At 35.1% G+C, this 18,493-nt stretch overlaps 1 protein-coding gene across 3 annotated transcripts in view; it reads right to left on the bottom strand.

Annotated features, from left to right (window-relative positions):
- Positions 1-4,181: 4,181 nt before the first annotated feature.
- Positions 4,182-18,493, bottom strand: part of WAC (WW domain containing adaptor with coiled-coil) — an 84,654-nt gene continuing 70,342 nt past the window's right edge. For 2 of the 3 annotated variants that reach the window (XM_081820785.1, XM_081820787.1), the window contains 7 exons: positions 17,626-17,871; positions 16,122-16,244; positions 15,097-15,245; positions 12,095-12,213; positions 10,428-10,614; positions 9,283-9,410; positions 4,182-7,365 (listed from right to left, as the gene is read on the bottom strand). In XM_081820785.1, the coding sequence (XP_081676911.1) occupies positions 7,296-7,365; positions 9,283-9,410; positions 10,428-10,614; positions 12,095-12,213; positions 15,097-15,245; positions 16,122-16,244; positions 17,626-17,871 (1,022 nt within the window). In that variant the 3' untranslated portion in view covers positions 4,182-7,295. The remainder of the gene's footprint in view (positions 7,366-9,282; positions 9,411-10,427; positions 10,615-12,094; positions 12,214-15,096; positions 15,246-16,121; positions 16,245-17,625; positions 17,872-18,493) is intronic. The other variant, XM_081820786.1, reaches the window with a different exon arrangement.

Here is an 18,493-nt window from a genome sequence, read left to right as displayed (position 1 = left end):
CGACCCATGAGATCATGACCTGAGCTGAAATCACGAGTCAGACACTTACCCAACTGAGCCACCCAAGTGCCCCTAGTTCCACTTGATTTTTGTTTTTGTTGCTTGTGCTTTTGATGTCATATTCAAAAAACCAGCCAAGACCAATGTCAAGGGAATTTTTTTTTTTATGTTTTCTTCTAGGATTTTTACAGTTGCAGGTCTTACATTTAACCTTTTAATCTATTTCAAGTTAATTTTTTATAAGTAGTATAAAATAGCCCAATTTCATTATTTTGCATGTGAATATAGTTTTCCCAATGCTATTTATTGGAGATGTTCCTAAAATTAGTCTTAATCTTATTGCTATAGTAAATTAAATCTATACTTCTATTTTATTTTCTATGTAACAAAGCTACTGAATTAGCCCTCCTACTAAATTTTTTAATAGCTTTCTTTTTATTTTCTGTATATATATCACTGAAAATAATCATTGTCTTCCTCCTTTCCATATTTATAGCTCATTTCTTTTTCCTGTCTAATTGCATTGGCTAGTATTTCCCAAAGACTATTAAAAGTAACAGAGGTAATAAAAGTCTTTTATTATGGAACTGCTTCTAGTGTTTGGTCATTAAGCATGATATAAGTTCCACATGACTATCGTGCTCTCATTCCTCAGATCTCAGCTCAAAAGCCATGTCTTTTAAGGTTTTTCCTAAATACATGATCTAAAATCACTAATACTCCCTCGTGAGTCTCTACTTTATCACCTTGTTTTATATTCTTCACAATTATTTCTGTATTTATCATGCATTATGTATCAAATTCTGATTTTTTGTGTGTGCATTTGCTTTTTCCTTCACTTAAATGGAAGCTTCAACTAGAGTGAGAACCTGGTCTACTAGTACATAGTACCTTTTTATTTCTTGATCAGTCACCTTTGGACTTTCCCCCTAAGACAAAAATGAATGCACTTATATTTCCTGCCATCTTCTCACCATCTCCCATTTTATTATCTCACTTTGCCACATTTTACTACATTCATGTACCACATTTCCCATCATTCTGTAGTTGCATGTGTAAATTGCTTCCATGTCACCAACAATGCTTTTTTATCACCATTCTCCATTCACCTCTTGGTTAGCTTTTGTCAGTTGTTTTCTCCAAGGTCTCATGAGTGCAATAATAGTCTCTGATGCTTTAACATCTGGTAGTCACTGTTGCTTTTATATTTGAGCAATTTGCTAAATATTTGGGCCACAATACATTTTCTTACACATTTCCTAGAACTTCATAAAATGGTTCCATTACCTAATATCAAGAAATGTGGCTCAAATTGGCATACTTTCGCTCTTCCTTTTCTCTACTGGTAGGGTCAGAGGTTATGCTGGTTGTTTGCTCTCAGATTCCTTTTTCTCCCTTTTCTCTACCCTTCTCAGCATTGCAGAGGCTGTCCCAAACTCTCTTGCCCTCTTGCTTCTGAGTAAGTTCTGCCAATGTAGGCAGAACTAGAGGACAAGAGGGGGAAAGCCTGGGTTTCTGCCTCACCCTGCTTCAGAAGTCATCTACAGCAGCAGCAGCTTTGTCTTTTCCTTGGATCCAGCTCCCTCCATACTGCCCGTCTATATTCCCAGCTCTCTGTTTCCTCCAAAAAGGCCTGCCTCGGTTTTATTCTCCACCAGTTTCAAATTCTCTCCTTTTGAAATACCTAAGGTGGTTTCTATTTTCTGACTGACCTCTAATTTGGGATGATTAAATGTGCTAAATTATACCAAAATTTTCTATCTACCTTTCTTTCCATCACCTTTCAAAGATTATAGAAGTTTCATGTTTCATTGTTTTGATGTTCGTGGAGAAATATTTTGGCTCTTTAAGTACTTTTGTTAAGTATTGGGTGATATTCATCAGCTAGCTTATCCTGCAATTCCATTACCAATATTTTACACGGTATCTTTGGAACCCCTGGGCTTCTGAAACAGGTATATAGAGATGTAGACGGGGACTGAACTGGCATTTTAAAAATTAGAGCTCTTGCCAAGCATGGTTAATATTTTATCATTTTAACAGTTTTAGTTCATAAAGATGACAAAATAAGCATCAAGGCATCAAAATGAAAAAAAAAAAAAGTGATATTTAAGCAAGAGACTTGTTGAAATTTCAGTGACTCTCTGCTCGAGGTCCCTTTAATTCTTTTAAGACACCCAACATGGGGCTTGAATTTACAATCCTGAGATCAAGTCACATGCTCCACCGACTGAGCCAGCCAGGGGCCCCTAATAATAAATTTTTAATTAAAAAAATATTTTTTAAAACATTACGCTTAAAGATTAAGTACAAATTTCAGCAAACTTAACAGAGCAAATATTTAAAATATATATTTCATTCACTCATTCATGCAAACATCTTGAGCACCTACTGTGTGATTTTTCTAGGTCTGGGAGATACACAAGAGACAATTTTGTTCTTGCATTCTGCCTTTCTCATCCAAGGTAATAATCCTGTAACTACCCAAAAAAGAAAACTTTTGACCCTAATGCAGCCACATAAGCTGATCAAATTAAGCGATTAACACTAGGCACCTTAGAAAATGAAAACGATCCTGTTTATGAAGTACATACAATGGTATCAAGGGCCTGTTAAATCTTAAAACTTCCCACCCATCACAAAAGCAGGGAATTCCTACATCCCATTTTCCTGTAGGATTTTATATGTAGTGCAGATGTTCTATTAGTGACACATCTTAGAATGTTGACTTGAATGTTTCTTGCCTTACACCCGTCCTAAAAAGTAGAAAGGGCCTGATTTGGATGTGAAGGCATCATCTGAACCAAATGGGCCTATCAAAGCATCCTACCGTAAGAGCACTCTAATTATTACTGGTTCGGTTGATTAAATTGCTTAGAGAAACCACATTTCATAATGGTAATGATAAAACAGGTTTGGACCTAGGCTTTGGTAACCATTAGTAAATTGCAGTAATTTCTTAAAAAAACAAAACAAAAACAAAAAACAAACCCAAAAACCAAGAAACTAGTTGCTGTTTCTTTTCTATCTCCCAAGAACCAAAAGTCAAAACTTGAAAAAAAAATCAGTAACCTTTACAAATTTTGAATTGTTTCCATAGCCCCTTTTCTTGATTCACTCAACATGTATTTCTGGAGTACTATGTATCAGACACCGCTCTTTTGAAGAAAAGGAGTGAAGGAAGACTGATGGGTTCTTTTAGATGGGAGGTCAGAACAGGCTTGAGGTGTCCTTTGAAAAAAAGACTGAATGGGCAGCTACCAGTGCAAGTCTCTAAAAACGGAATTTTCCAGACAGAAAACACAAAAGTCCTGAGGTGAGATTGCAGTGAGTGAGGGAGAATCCAGTGGACAAGACTGTGGTAGTATGCAGGGGCTTGAACAAAAGCCACAGTAAGAGATTTCAATTTTGCTTTATGTGAAATCATTGATTTTTATTTAAGATTATGAACAGAATGACGTGGGTTTTTTTTTTTTTTTTCTTCCACTCTGGTATGAGAACAATCTTAACAGACTGGTGTGTGTGGTGGTGGTGACAAGCAAAGACAAAGGTTAGGAGGTTGTGGCAGTAGTCTGGTTCATAAGATGATTGTGGATTGGAATAGAGTGGTAAACAGAGATAGTGAGCTCTCAGATCCAAAATACATCTTGGAGAGAGCTTGTGGGTCTTGATGATGGATTAAATACAGGGTGTTAGAGAAATAAAGGTTGCCTCCGTTTGGGTCTCAAGCAATAGGGAATGATGGTGTCAGTTACTGGAAATGGGGACACTGGAGAATAAAGTCTTAAATACAAGAGTTCTTTTTAGAGAATTTGCCAAGTTAAGGCAAGTATCTAAATTGACTGCTGTTCAGAGCTCAAGAGTTTAATACTTAAGACAATTTGGATGAAATTGACCTAAGAGTGAGGATTCTTATAGCCAAGGGCCTGGATGAGATCACCTAGGCAAACCACTTGAGGGCACTCCCAAAATTCAGAGATCAGGAAAAGGGTACAGCAAATTAGAAGAGAATCTACAGATCTTAAGATCTTTAAGCCAAATTTTTCATTAAAATAGCGCAAACAAATGATTTTGAAACTTCTGAAACACTAAAATTTTAGCAGTAATTCGGCATTTTCTTACTCAAATGCAAATTATGCATTCTAAGACTTTCAAAAGACTGTTCTGAAATAACTGCACAATATAGTCAAAACATATTTATTACTTTAAGTGTCATTTTGTACACTCCAGTACAAATACAAGAATATAGCCATATTTACAGGTATCGAAAAGAAATCCGTATATTCAAACCCCACATCTAAATACAGTAGCTTTAAGTCCTGAACTACAGTAGTTCCAGTTTGCAGAGTAAATTACTTCGACACCGCCCCCCCCCTTTGAAATAATCCCTTACAGCTAGTTGGGTTTCAACAATAGATTGTTTGAAATGGGGTAACAATTCATCTTTGCAAAGTTTTAAGCACCTCCTTTCCAAGGTTTTATGAGTGTGAAACATATAAAACTTAGAAGATAAAACCATTCACATCTGGACTATTAAAAGCAGCATCATGTCTTTAAGAAGAGTTGAAGCATGGAGTTTTTCAGTGTGCTTAAAATCTGGAGTTATAGTCCAAGTTTTAAAATCAAAAGTTAGTCAAACTAGTTAAACAAAAAATAAAGGAAAAAAAGGTAGGAAAGCTGGTTCCTAAGAGGAAAGACTTTCTAATAGACCCACCTTCACAAAATACATTTTATTACAGTATCAGTTTTTAAGGTTTGAATATAAGACTACTAATGTCCTTTTAAAAATAAAAACCCTGAGGTTTCCTAAGGGCTCTTTGTATTTCTATTTCCAAATTATCTGAATCAAGGTGCAAATCAAAACGAGATACATGTTCGAAGCCATGGCAACAGGCCAACTATATAAAGAGTATTCTTGGATATTATGCCTATTTTAATAAATATTCCCTGGTTATCTCAAGGTTAGTAGCTGGACACAATGTATTAAAGTGCAATACTTAAAATAATTTACTACAGAATAATAAGTGAATCAAATATTGTAAAAATATTTCCACAAAAATTTTAATTTTGTTTAAAAATTCACCAAGAAATATCATATTAGGCATCTTCTCCTATATATATGTGAGCAATTCATTTAGGGATGTAAACAATTTTTAAAGCAAAGGAGTAAGGTGACATAGATCAATAAACTATTAGCAAATAAAATTCAAATTTACCTTAAATCACAAGTCAAGTTGCCATCTGATCAGGAAACATTTGCCTACTACATCACAAATTGCTCACTTCTTTCCAGGAAAGATACAGGACTCCATCAGTGAGAGTTCTAGCTTAACATTGATCTTTGGAGTTTCATTTACATGCACTAATCAAGCCCAGCAAATGTTAACAATCTTACAGGTATGAACATTTCATGATATGATTTGACATTTGTCTTTTCTTACATTTTAAAAGTATGCTCAAGTTACAATAAAAAAAAAAAAAAAAAACCCAGTTTCCAGTATAAGATTTTAATTCCTCTTAATTACACTGGAACATTTTTCTGTATTTTAGAAAGTATCATTCATACTATCACTTACATTTTACTTTTTAAAGTTTATTGAAAGGTCTGAGCATTATCATCTATACTTTAAATATGCTTCAAGCACAAGAGCAATTTTGGAATTTTCATATCCAAAAATGCAGTAACATTAACGTCTAACATCACAAAATAAGCCCTTGGTGCTGGCAGTTCTGAAAGCACATAAACACATCTGCTTCAACAGGGAAAAAAAAAAGTCTAGATTGGGTAAGATTTTGAAATTAAAATTAAATTTTCTGCATAAAGAAACCCTTGTGATTTAATACTGGCAGTGTCATGCTAAGGCCATGTGACCAATATTTTAGAAAAGAAAAAAAAAGCCAAGGTAATTTTATAGTAGCAATAGTTTCTTTTTTTATTTTAATATACTTTAGGAAACAATATACAAAGCTGAGCTTTCCCACCATTTCCAGATAACAGAAGGAAGCTCCAATTACACAAATTTAGCGTTTTGTGATGGCTAAGAACAGCAGTCAGCACCAGACTTGAACAGTTAGCTACAACACAAACATCCTTCAAAATGAAATGTCATAATAGCAAGACAGGTTAAACCAGGGTTTATAACAAATGACAACCACTTGGGAAGTGACTTAATCATTCTTGTTGAATTTCATATTTCATTAAATATCTTATACACAATTTCCTGTTAATATGCTTTAAACAAAACCTCCCTTAAGGAATTATTTCAATTAAGTATAAATATTCAACAAGAATAGTTCTGATAAAGAAGTCCCAGGTAGTTCAAATTCTAATATGCATTGACCGAAGGAAAAGAAAAATTAACAATTTTTTGTTTGTTTTAACATGTTTATTACAACAGATACAATTCACATCTGACTAGCTTTGTTTCCTCTTTCCCCTCCCACAACCATGTTCATTGGGCCATTTCCTTATATTTGAGCAATCAATGTACTTTCAGCACACATGCCCAGCAGTACTTTAAGTCCATTCTTACAGGGTGCAAATGGATTTCAATAATTTATACAAACAAGTGGGTTATGCTCAATCACTGCAATTTTAAGCTACTGTACACAGGAATGAAAAGGTTATAGAAAAGTGCCATAGCAACAGTGCCTTAAGAAAGGAGAAAAAGAGGAGCCTTAAAAAAATGGATAAAATCAGATCAAGGATTTCAGAGGGAAATGGAACACACGGGAAATGAAAAACATTTCTCTGCAAAACAAATGGAGAAGCACTGCTCTTGATCAGGTGCAAGTGTGGAAACAGTTTCATGATATTTTGTACACTGCCCATATGGTTCAAAATCGCATCCTTAGACACAGATCGCCTGGCGCTTGCACTGAATTTTTGAAAATGCAAGATTTCTGAATGATAAATTAACCCCCCAATTTTTTTTTTTTTAAAAAAGCTAATTTTGCAGACAGGTGTACATGTAAAAGGCTAGGTATTTAGCCACCTCAGCATTGATTAGTTTTGGATGTCTAAGCTCTGTTACACATGGCTTCCCATGGCTTCACTCTACAAAACATATTTACAACGTGAAGAATACATCTACAAGAAATCTACATTTCAAGGGTTTTACAAATCAATCTTGTATCTTTCCCCTGAATTGACTCTCACAGACCCCGTCCCCTTGTCATTTCCTTTGCCCAGCTTAACAGTCCAAAGTCTACTTAAATGCAGCTCAAAAATGTTAAGATTGGGCAATAAGATTTACAGTTTCTGTACGCAAAACCATGTGCAATTATTCACATCTTCACACCATGAAGGAATTCTGATTTTTTAGCTTTTCGAGTTCCTTAATTTGTTGTCTCAAAAATAGTATCCTGAAAAATAAAAGAAGGCATTAGAACTTGTGTGGTTCATATAAATGTTACAGAAAAACCAAACAGAACTTTAACTACAGAAATATCTTAAGATAAAATGAGTAAACTACAATTAAAACTAAGTAATTAAAAATGGATTAATCTAGGGGCACCTGGGTGGCTCAGTCAGTTAGGTGTCCTGACTGTTGGTTTCGGCTCAGGTCCTGATCTCAGGGTCGTGAGATCAAGCCCCACAGGGGGCTCTTGTGCTCAGCAGGGAGTCTGCTTGAAATTCTCCCCCTCTATGCCCCCCCCAAATAAATAATTAAATCTTTAAAAATGAATAAATATGGATTAGCCTAGAGTTAAAATGACCAGTGAATGTATGACGTATTAAAGATTAGGACAACAAAAGTTAGAATGTTTCCTAGTTTTCTAACAATTTCTCAATAATTTGACTATAAAGATTGATTTAAAATGTGGTTTGTTTGCTCTATCAAAGACAGACAGACACACACACACACAGCAGCAGATATTAAATACGAGACAAACTTATACTGCATATGTTTTCTAGGCCACAACAGAGTAAGCCTAGAATTAACTAGGTGCAAGAGGCTTAATCATATTAAAGAACAATTCTCAATATAAACATAGGCTCAGAAAAACAGAGCTGAGTCAAAGTCCAACTGACATGCATATTTAAAACAAACTAGATTTCCATGAACTTCATAAAACTGTTCCCCTTCTGACCTCTCTCTTCTGTAAAGTATATTTACTGCCTGTACCAGTGAATTAGGCATAATCATAAAGTGGCTTGGTATTTACCAGTGTACACTGTGTCAACAGCTGAGGCTGCAAATAATTTCCTAAAAGTCAAATCATCTGTCTTATTAAGCCAAAATGCGGTCAAATTTTATGTATGTTTGAAGTACTTTCAGAGCAATCCTAGAGTAAACAAATCCCAGTTGACATTCACAATGTAACTCCAGACAGTTTAGTAATTGAAAGATGAGGTAAAAACTTACTTTTCCAAGTTTACTATAAATTCCAACTTGGTATTTATTAAATATTTGTGGTTTCATGTTAAGACTAACTCTACTTGTGACCCAGTGACTTAAATAGACAGGATGTGAGAGGCCATTAAAAGTTTGTCCTTGATTTTGTAAGATGCATTTAAAAAGTATCTATACTATTTACTGGGATGTAGATAGCCTTACTTGAGCAGGATACTAGAGACTAAGAAATGTGAGACAGTAAGAGTTTAGGTGAAAACAATTCAGAAAATAGATATACTTGCTAGACAACTAAATTTCCAAGGGATCTATAGGTGATCCAAAGACAATGTAAATAGTGATTTGAAATTTCAACTGAAACAAGTACACTCAGCAATAGAGGACTATCCTCAATTGAAGAGGAGACCAATTAGTTGCTGTCAACAATTTTTTTAAAGGTTACAGTATACTTAACATACAGTGTTCTAACATTTCACTTTTTAAATATTACTGTACCTTACAGAGTTTTAAGAATAAAGTCTAATGAAGCATTTACCATGCGTTAGAGAACTAAAATCTAGATGCCATTACCATTTACCAGGAATATTAGTTAAATTATAAAAATGCAGTCATAGTGTGGGGTGCCTGGGTGGCTTAGTCGGTTGAGCAACCGACTCGTGGTTTCGGCTCAGGTCATGATCCTCATGGGTCTTGAGACAGAGCCCCGTGTCAGGCTCCGCACTCAGCGGGGAGTCTGCTTGAAGATTCTCTCCCCCTGCCCCCACCTCTAAAATAAATACATCTTTTTTGTAATGCAGTTACAGTGTTATGGAACATGACATATCAAAGAGAACTTGAAATTCAGAAATGAAATTTGATTTGTATTCTTCAGTCTGATTTAAGATCTATAATGCTAAGACAAAAATTCTGTCCATGAAAAACTTACCTTTGCTCTCGCAAAGTTGCTTGAATTTCACATACTCGGACTAAAGATCTTAAATTTTTTAATTCAGTACAAATTTCTGACATGTGAACACTTCCCATATTATGGGCTTCTTCTCGCAATCTCGATGCCTATAGTTAGATAAATAAAGATCACATAAGTCATAATCACATACAAAAAAACAAACATTAAATTTCTGAGTACAACTTTATACCAAGATTACAGAGTAATTCTTCTCCTTTAAATCCACAAAAATGATAGTGAATCTAAGGGGGAAAATGATTTAAAAAAAAAAAGCAAAAACAAAAAAAAACGGTCTCTAATGGTGGAAGGTACTTTTCAAAATTTCCCCCTTCAACTTCTGGAGAAAATAGTATTTCCAATTTCAGTACTGCATAGCACCAGGATAGAAGAACTCATGATTTGTGGTTAATAAAAGGTGCTGAGTCAGCCAGAGTAAAGTTCAGGAGTAACACTGATAAAAGGGCCTTCACTGTATTCTTGGGTCATAAGATACACAACATTATCTCTGTGAACTTAAGAGAAAATTTCAGACAGTAAACCACCAAAAGAGAGAAGCAGCCAATGGCAATAATTAGAATGTCCAAAGGTCCCTCATTCCAGAGCAAAACTGTTTCCTAACTTCTAGTTGCTAGTCTAGTGGAGAGATATAAGAGTAGTCGTATGAAGAAGTTCTATAACTATGAGAGCGGCTGGCTGAGTGGAAAAAGCACACTGGCTTTGAGCCCCATCACTGTTTTAACTGGGTGACCTTGATATGTAATTTATTTGGTCCTAAGGGCCTCATCGGTAAAATGGGAGAACTCATTATCTGTCCTGGTTAACAGTTTTGAGAAGTGGAAAAAATTAAGCACTCAGCACCGTGCTAAATGCTGAGTATTTGATAATGGTAGCTATAACAATAATTATATTAAAATATTTTATGTGAAACCATAAAATATTATCTCATAAATACCTTAAAGTATTTACCAAATATTTTATAGAGTGACTATAAGCAATCTAATTAGAAATTAGTTATTTCAAATGTAGCTTAAATTCAGTGACCTAGATTAGATTTTCTATAAGTAGAAGTTGTATTTTGTCACTCATCCACAGGTAAAACATCTGCTGTGAATCACGTAACATACCTGCTTCTCTGCATGATCTGCAGGCCATCCTTGAACATGTTTTATGAGATTTTCATTAAAGTGTGCTGCTAGCGTAGGTGTTAATGAACATGTAGGTCGGGCAGATGAATTCTGTGGTACAACGGTTGCATTTGATGCATTACTACTAGAAGTATGATTTGGACCAGGCGATGGACTTCTCTGGCTACTGGAAGAGAAAACAGAATTGAATGTGCACTATGTTTTAAAAAGTAGGTATCCTAGAAATTGTCAATACCTTCTATTAAATTAAAGATATCCAAATTCCTAAGAAAAATTTGTTATATTAACATCAAATAAACAGAATTTAAAATCCAAAGTGTATTTATATCATGTATTCCTCTAACACACTTTTGGGGGGAAAAGAGCCCTTTTAGTAACACTAATGTCAGTTAAATTTAAACTAATAGTGCTCTCCAAATTCCATAGCAGGACCTGTTGATTTTGTATACCAGAAACACTAGTAAGAATGTAACTAAGAAATGGTCACATTTTAACAGTTGTAGATATAAGGCACAACTGAACAATCTATCTTAAATACATGTAGATGAGGGGAAAAATCTATTGCCTTTGTTTAACATCAGAATGAAGTATTCAATCAGAGGGTAGATAATGTGAAGCAAAATACAGGCATTTTATTGGACAGCAATGAATGAGTTTAGTGGCAAAATAAGACCAAAAACGTAACACTCTGAGATTGGTTGTCTTCTTCTAAAACTGAATGGTTTGGGCTAGGGTTTGGGGATATGGTGGTGAGAACCAAAAATTTAATCACCCAAGTTGATTTCCTACCTGCTTCACCAGACTTGGCTCTGAATGAATTTCAGTTATTTCCAAAAACTAAATCTCCCAAAGGATGAAGAGTTTTCAACACTGAGGATATTTAAAATAATACTGCAGCCTCTAAAGACAATTTAAAAGAAGAATTTCCCAAAAATGTTCTGAGCAATGGCAACATTGCTGGAGTAAGTAGACAGCTTCCCAAGGTGATTATTTTGAAGGGAACAACTCTCATTTGGATGTATAAGTTCTGAAATGCTTGTTTAGAAAACAACAATAAAAACAACAGTTGAATTATTTTGCCACCTCATAGCAAGAAATAAAAATAGGAAAATCAATCAAATGAAAATCATTTTAAAGTTGTATTTGTTAATTAACAAAGAAACGTGACAACACAATACAGCCCTATCTGACAAGCAATCCACACAGGGGTCAGAGCTGAAGCTATTAGGAAAACCTGACACATACCAGTTGGGAAATATCGGCATATGTTTTAAATTTAACATGTTTGGCTTCATCAATACACTCAAATCTAAAGCTGCTATGAGGAGGTTAAAAATGAGGTCATTTCCAACAAGTATTACAGAATCAGGTGCCCTCTTTGTACAAGTATCACATATCCTATCATATTCTACTAAGTAAAATTCTAAAGAATCACTTTCTTCAAAAATAACCTGGCTTCCCTACTAGAGACAACAACCTACTTATAGATAAGATTTGCCTTTTTAAGTCTTTTAATACATAAAACTTAGGCTATCCATGGATTCTTCCAAGATCATGTTCTATTATACATATATTTTTATAATATTCAAACAATGCAGCATGCAATATTAAGGAAAAAAATAATGTTTCAACACATATCAACTTACTTTGAGCGCTGAAGACTTCGAGGAGAGACAGGTTCATGACCTTGCTGCTTGTCAGCAGTTACAGGCTGTTGTGTGGCCGATTGTGAAACCGGTCCTTGCTTAACTACTGGAGTACTAACCTGAAATGTCAAAATCTGGTGAGATACGCTTCTATCACATAGATAAATACCATGGAAACTAGATAAAAGCACAAGTACTACCAATGAAAAGTCCCTATTATTTCTATTCTTTATTTTTGCTTTTAATACTTTTTTTTAATTAACATATATTATTTGTTTCAGGGGTACAGGTCTGTGATTCATCAGTCTTAGACAATTCACAGCGCTCACCATAGCACTTTTTATTCTTTAGTAATTTTTAAGATAACATGAGCTGTCCTAATTGTTTCATAATAAAATTAATATTAGTGATACAGACATACTTAATTATGTAATTCATGGTCATTTAAGTTCCCAAATCCACACACACCTCCAAATCTAGCTGGATAATCTTAAACTCTGAAAAATCTAGAGATTTAAAACATTAGAATCAAATGAAGTTCACACAATTAGAAGAGAGTCTAGTTTTAAGACTAAGATCTAATTTCTTCATAAAATGGCCCAAGGCCGTAAAGATTATTTTCTTAGCAGCAGAACAGCACAAGAAACTATTTCTAATGTTGAGCCCAGTTTTCCTTCCAATACACTAAAATAGCTCTTCTGATTTATTGTTACTTTTATATCAATAAAGACTAATGTTACCACCTCCTAAAAATACAGCTGCTCAAATTTCAACCACATATGCAGAGAATGTATAGACTGGTTATTAGAGAATGAGCTATGGCCCACATAAAATTCAACTGGAGTGGTCTTCAAAGAGATGGTACCCTACAGAGGTGGAACAAGAGGTCCATGATTATCAAGTGGGGATATGTATACTATACATATTTAGATGCCACAGAGAGAGAAAACAAGTAGTTTTAAATATAAGCCCCAAATTAAGGCAGAGAGCCATAAGTCATATCCTCCAATAGCAGTTTAAAAAAAAAAAAATTTTTTTTTTAAAGATTTGAGAGAGAGAGAGAACATGGTGGGGGGGGGGAGGCAGAGAGAAGCAGACTCCCTGCTGAGCTCAATCCCAAGACCCTGAGGTCATGACCTGAGCTGACGGCAGATGCTTGATCGACTGAGCCACCCAGGCGCCCTTTCGTTTTTTTGTTTTTCATTTTTTTAAATTAATATTCTCCCAAAAAAATCTGGATAGATTTTTTTCTTTTTTTACTTCTGAACATAAAAGAACATGTTCTTTTATAAAGAACATTTTTATAAGGTCTACATCATATTACTAAATGCCCACTTTAAAAAAAAAAAAAACTTGGAAAAATTTTCATGTTAAAAATTGTTAGCCATATGCTTAAGGGATTTGAAATGCTAATTTTATAAATGACTGTAAAACTAACATTGCCACTTCACTTTTAGTCATCATTTATTGTACTCTTAAGATACCACCCTGAGGATGAGTCTTAAGCTCTAGTAATAGGTTTCTATTGCTGAAACTCACATTTTTATTCTTCTCCCATCAAAATGCAAACAATAAGAAACTGTGTAATAAACTAATACGTTTAACACAGAATTAAAAACAAAAAAACCAAAAAACCCAATCCAGATTGACCCTAAAACATGCTTAGGTAAATGACTTAAATAGGGAAGGGATGAGCCAATAGGAAGACCTAAAAGCTGGCCTACCAATTTCAAGTTATGTTTCAATGCATTTTTATTTTAAGGCTTCTGTTTATGATTTTATTTCAATATAAAATTTTTGGCAGGACGCCTGGCTGGCTGAGTAGGTAGAGCATTCATTCGACTCTTGATCTCAGGGTTGTGAGTTCGAGCCCCACACTGAGTAGAGATTGCTTAAAAATAAAATCTTAAAAAAAAAAAATTCTTTGGCATAAAAGATTGAAATAGCCCACTTTTTAATTAAAAAGAATTTCCTAAATTTACAATTAAGAAAAAAAAAAAACAATTGCAACTTGCATATACTAACTTCCAAATCTTTTTTAATGTTTTTGCTGGTAGTATACAAAGCAAAGAGTAAGTGTAACTGGGATTTGCTTACGAATTTGTGGGCAAGACTCAAATGATGTAGTACAAAATCTGAGTGCAGCATTGTTAAGGTCCTGTTTATAGTCCAATAAGAACAGACCAACAATTTTTAACTGTGCTCTGGGGAGCCATCCATGCAAGATTTTGCTTGGATAAACACAGGTAGCACAGGCTTAGTAAAATGGGTTGTGTTCAGGAAGACGGAGGCCTCAAATCCTGAGTCCACCACAAAAACTAGATTTAACTGCAGGCTTCATTTTCTTATCTATCAAATGAAGCAAACAGTAGTTGATTCTCATGATGTGAAGTTAAATACATATAAAGCTCGTAGCACGGAAACGGACTCATTTCTAAAATAAAAGTATGGGAGGAAAAGCCACTGGAAAACCTGTTCTCTCATATCTTTTAGAGCTAAAAAATTCTACAATACTAAGACAATTAGTATACCCCTCTTTATCCCACTCTCCATGTCACAAATCCCAAAGCCAGTAAGAGAAAACAATCAGCGTGTAAAAGTAGCACAGATGGTGGGACACCTGGGTGGCCCAGTTGGTTAAGCATCTGACTTTGGCTCAAGTCATGATCTCAGGGTCCTGGGATCAAGCCCCACATCTGGCTCCTGGCTCAGTGGGGAGTCTGCTTGTCCCTCTACCACCCCCCCACCCGGCTTATGCTTTCTCTCCCTCTCGCTCTCAAATAAATATAATCTTTAATAATAATAATAATAAAAAGTGGCAGATGCAATTCCCTCCTCAATTTACTAAGAATCTAACCTGCATCTATTCTCACCCATCATTCATTCCACCACTACTACATTCTCGAAAAGGGCTTTTTCTACAATACAGATTCTAAAACATTAAGCTTGTTTTTCCAAAAGTGAGTGCTTTCTTTTCCAAATTTCCCTCAAAGGCAACATACCTTTGGCTGTGATGAAACAGGAGGAGTACTAATCAAAGGTTTGATAGGGACTGTGTTAGTTTGAGGTGTGCTTATTCTTGGAGACACATACGATCTTGGGGATGATGCATCAGAAGTTAAAGACATTGGAGACTGATTAGATGGCTGGGCTGTGAAAAAGTGAAGCAATTAATTTCAAATAACCCAAAACTTCTATAATATATGTGCAAAAGTCTTTCCATCTCTCCACATGCCGCCTGAACCCCAAAGAGAACACTTACCTGAGCAAGTCAGAATCTGAAATACTCACTGGGGCCACACAGACTAAATGAGCTGTGGATCAGAACCAAGCACACCCAATGTGTGCCTCCCCTAACCCCTTAGGCTGAAGCAAAAAGGTAAGCCTGAACCTATTCTCATATGGAAGGCATCCTCACCACTCTCATTTCTTTTTTATTCTACATTTAGGCCTTTATCTCCTGTCTCATGAGGCTCATCAGAGGGTTGTTGAGTTTTTTTCACTATTATATTTCAATTTTAGAACAAGTGTTCCTGGCTAAGTTTATCAGTTTTCTGAACTGGGGCTGGGGGACAAGTCCAAGTGACCCTTTCATTTCTCCTTTGTTCCCATGTAGGTCTCTTTCCATTGGATGCTTTCACAGAAAAAGAGGAATAGCTAATTTAAGAAAGGACTTGAGCATTTCTGTATCCTCTGGTCAAAAACCACCAAACATCAAGCCTGAACCAAACTTCAACTCAAAATATATTCAATGTTTCACAAAGATTGAGGACATACCAGTTTATGGAGTAAACTATTTCACTGACAAATTCTGAAGTAAATATATATTACAGATTTAATGGCAATACTGCAAGATAAATGTCAATGCTTGCCTCATCTCAAAAAAAATACTGTAAATACCGGTGTTAAAAAAAAAATCAAACATCAAATCATTATAGCTAATCTCTTCAAAGACTAAAAAAAAATTTGCTATGAATCCCCCTCCAAATCAATATATAATTCTCGCGATACCTAAGAAAATCAATACCTTGTGTAGAGAGCTGAGCAGCTTGAGAAATCAAAGAAGTTATGTTGAAAGCAGATGGTCCAGCAGTAAGAAACTTATGAATTATAGACTGCAATGAGGCTTGTGTCACAGCTGCTGTAAGAACTAAAAACATATCTTAAATTAAAATAAAAACACAAGAGGCATATCACGGTATTAGTAACAACTTGAAAACTCAAAAAACCCCCAGGGGAAACTGCAGTGTTTCAAACTGGAACTCTCAAAACAGAAATCTAGAAGATAGGAGTAATAAAATGGCTGAGCAGGGAACCCAATGCGGGGCTCGATCGCAGCACTCTGGGATCATGACCTGAGCCAAAGGCAGATGCCCAATGACTGAGCCACCCAGGCATCCCCTGGAATTTCTGATTATGCCTGAAACCTATTCACTGATACCTAAAGGGCTTAGTAGGTTACATGGAACTAACTGGATAAATGGTAGCTATTTCATGCAAATGCTTTATTAGACAAGCTGACCACTCAAACCCTGCAACAACAACCTTTTAAAAACAGACATTAAAAAGCTAGGTAATTTAAGAACATCATGTATTTTCAGAGCACAAGATCTTTTATTATTGACATTTCTTATGCTATCATCTCTTTATAAACTGTTTAAAAGCCCCACTTTCCCTAGGAAAACATGTACCTATCATGTAGGAGAATGGCATAGTTTCCTTAAAAGAATAAAATCAAAATGCAGAAAAGTACAAAAAAACCCCCAGAATTATTGACCAACTAGCCTGAAATAGCTCCATTTTTAAGATAAAGGAAGAACTTAACCACTTAACACTACTGTTAAATATATTATGTGACAATGTACACAAGTCAAAATCGACTATTCTAAACAAAATTTTGCAATGCTCTTAAGACTATTTGAATGGCTTGTGAATTAAAACTACATGCACTTTTATTCAGACTTCTTTGAGGTGGCTCCCGTAAGTAATTTAGTAGCATACTGAAAAGCAAAGTTGGAATTAACAATGCAATTAACTAGGAAAAACATAAAAATGTTAACCATTATCTCCCATCTCAAATTTTTTTTCAAGTATTCTAAGAAGGAACTACCTGAATTCCTACTTTGAGTAATTAGCCTATTTTTAATACTCCAAATAATGATTTACCCATATACAAGAGGTTTTTTGAAATATGCTAGAATTCAAGTGTTTTTATATCAGTTTTGGAAAATGCTCTGTTTTTTAACTTAAAAAAAATTTACCATACATATTACGCAAACAGAACAGCTTATTTCCAGTAACTACCAGGTACAAAGCCAAGTCTTAAAAAAATACAGAAAAATCCAAGTATTGGTAACTCAATTACAATACCAAAGGCCTTAAACAATGGGGGATATAAATGTAAAAGAATGAAGCTCAAATGTGAATTTCAAAATGAAACAAAGATCATTCCTAAACTGGGGATTTTACTAATCACATAATTCTGCACAATACAAATGAATTAAAAAAAACTGTTAACTACGAAAATTTACCTTCATTTATTTTGGATATGTCCACATTAGAATTATTAAGTTGCAGCGTGGCTTGCAAAGCAGGAAGCAGCTGTCTAAGAAGGTTTGGGTCCTGAAGTAATGGAGGTATTGGTGACTGTGGAACAGGAGAAACAGGGACTGCTGAAGCAGATGTTGGAGGTGCAGATGTGGGATTCAGTCCAGAGGCAGAAGATGTGGAAGGAGTTGTGCAAGAATGTGATACAGATTTGTCTCCTGGTGTTGACTCTAAGTAAAAAGGAGGTAACAAGGCTGAAAAAAATTACTCGAATAGAGGAAACTCGAACCAACATCAAAAGGTCAACTTTCATGTGCCAAACACCTAATTCAAGTGACCTCATTTAATTTTACCAAGGTAGCACAGAGGGGGCTCAGTAAATATTTGCCTGATTACAATAATGAGGTAGGCATTTTTATATCCCAATTTCATAGGTGAGAAAAGTTCTCTGAACAAGAATATGTAACTTGCTTGAAATCACAAAACCTGGTAAAGCAGTGATTCAACCATATTCATGTCTGGTTCTAAAAGTACCATGTTCTGTTTACTAGTAATACTGTTTCAAACACAGTTACGTATTAACTACATGTTCAAATAAGCTTCTATTAGGATAAAGGGACAATACAATTCTCTTGGACTTAATTTAAGGTGAAAATGTTTATGATCACAGTAATAGCCGTCCCAAACATGACAATGGCCTGAAAAGAAATCAGGATTGGCACCATGGTGAGCACCTCCAGAATGGGCTAAGGGGAGTAGATAAATGAGACTATGAATTTTTATACTTAACAACTGAGTTTCCAGATTATATATTTAATTACAAAAGGAAAGTACGTAATCTGAAGCACCTAG

This window comes from Leptonychotes weddellii, chromosome 5 (assembly GCF_054177405.1).
Source record: "Leptonychotes weddellii isolate Sample4059 chromosome 5, ASM5417740v2, whole genome shotgun sequence".
In the NCBI taxonomy this organism is placed as follows: domain Eukaryota; kingdom Metazoa; phylum Chordata; class Mammalia; order Carnivora; family Phocidae; genus Leptonychotes; species Leptonychotes weddellii.
The sequence above is the reverse complement of the archived record's forward strand: the minus strand, read 5'-3'. Positions and strand labels throughout refer to the sequence as shown.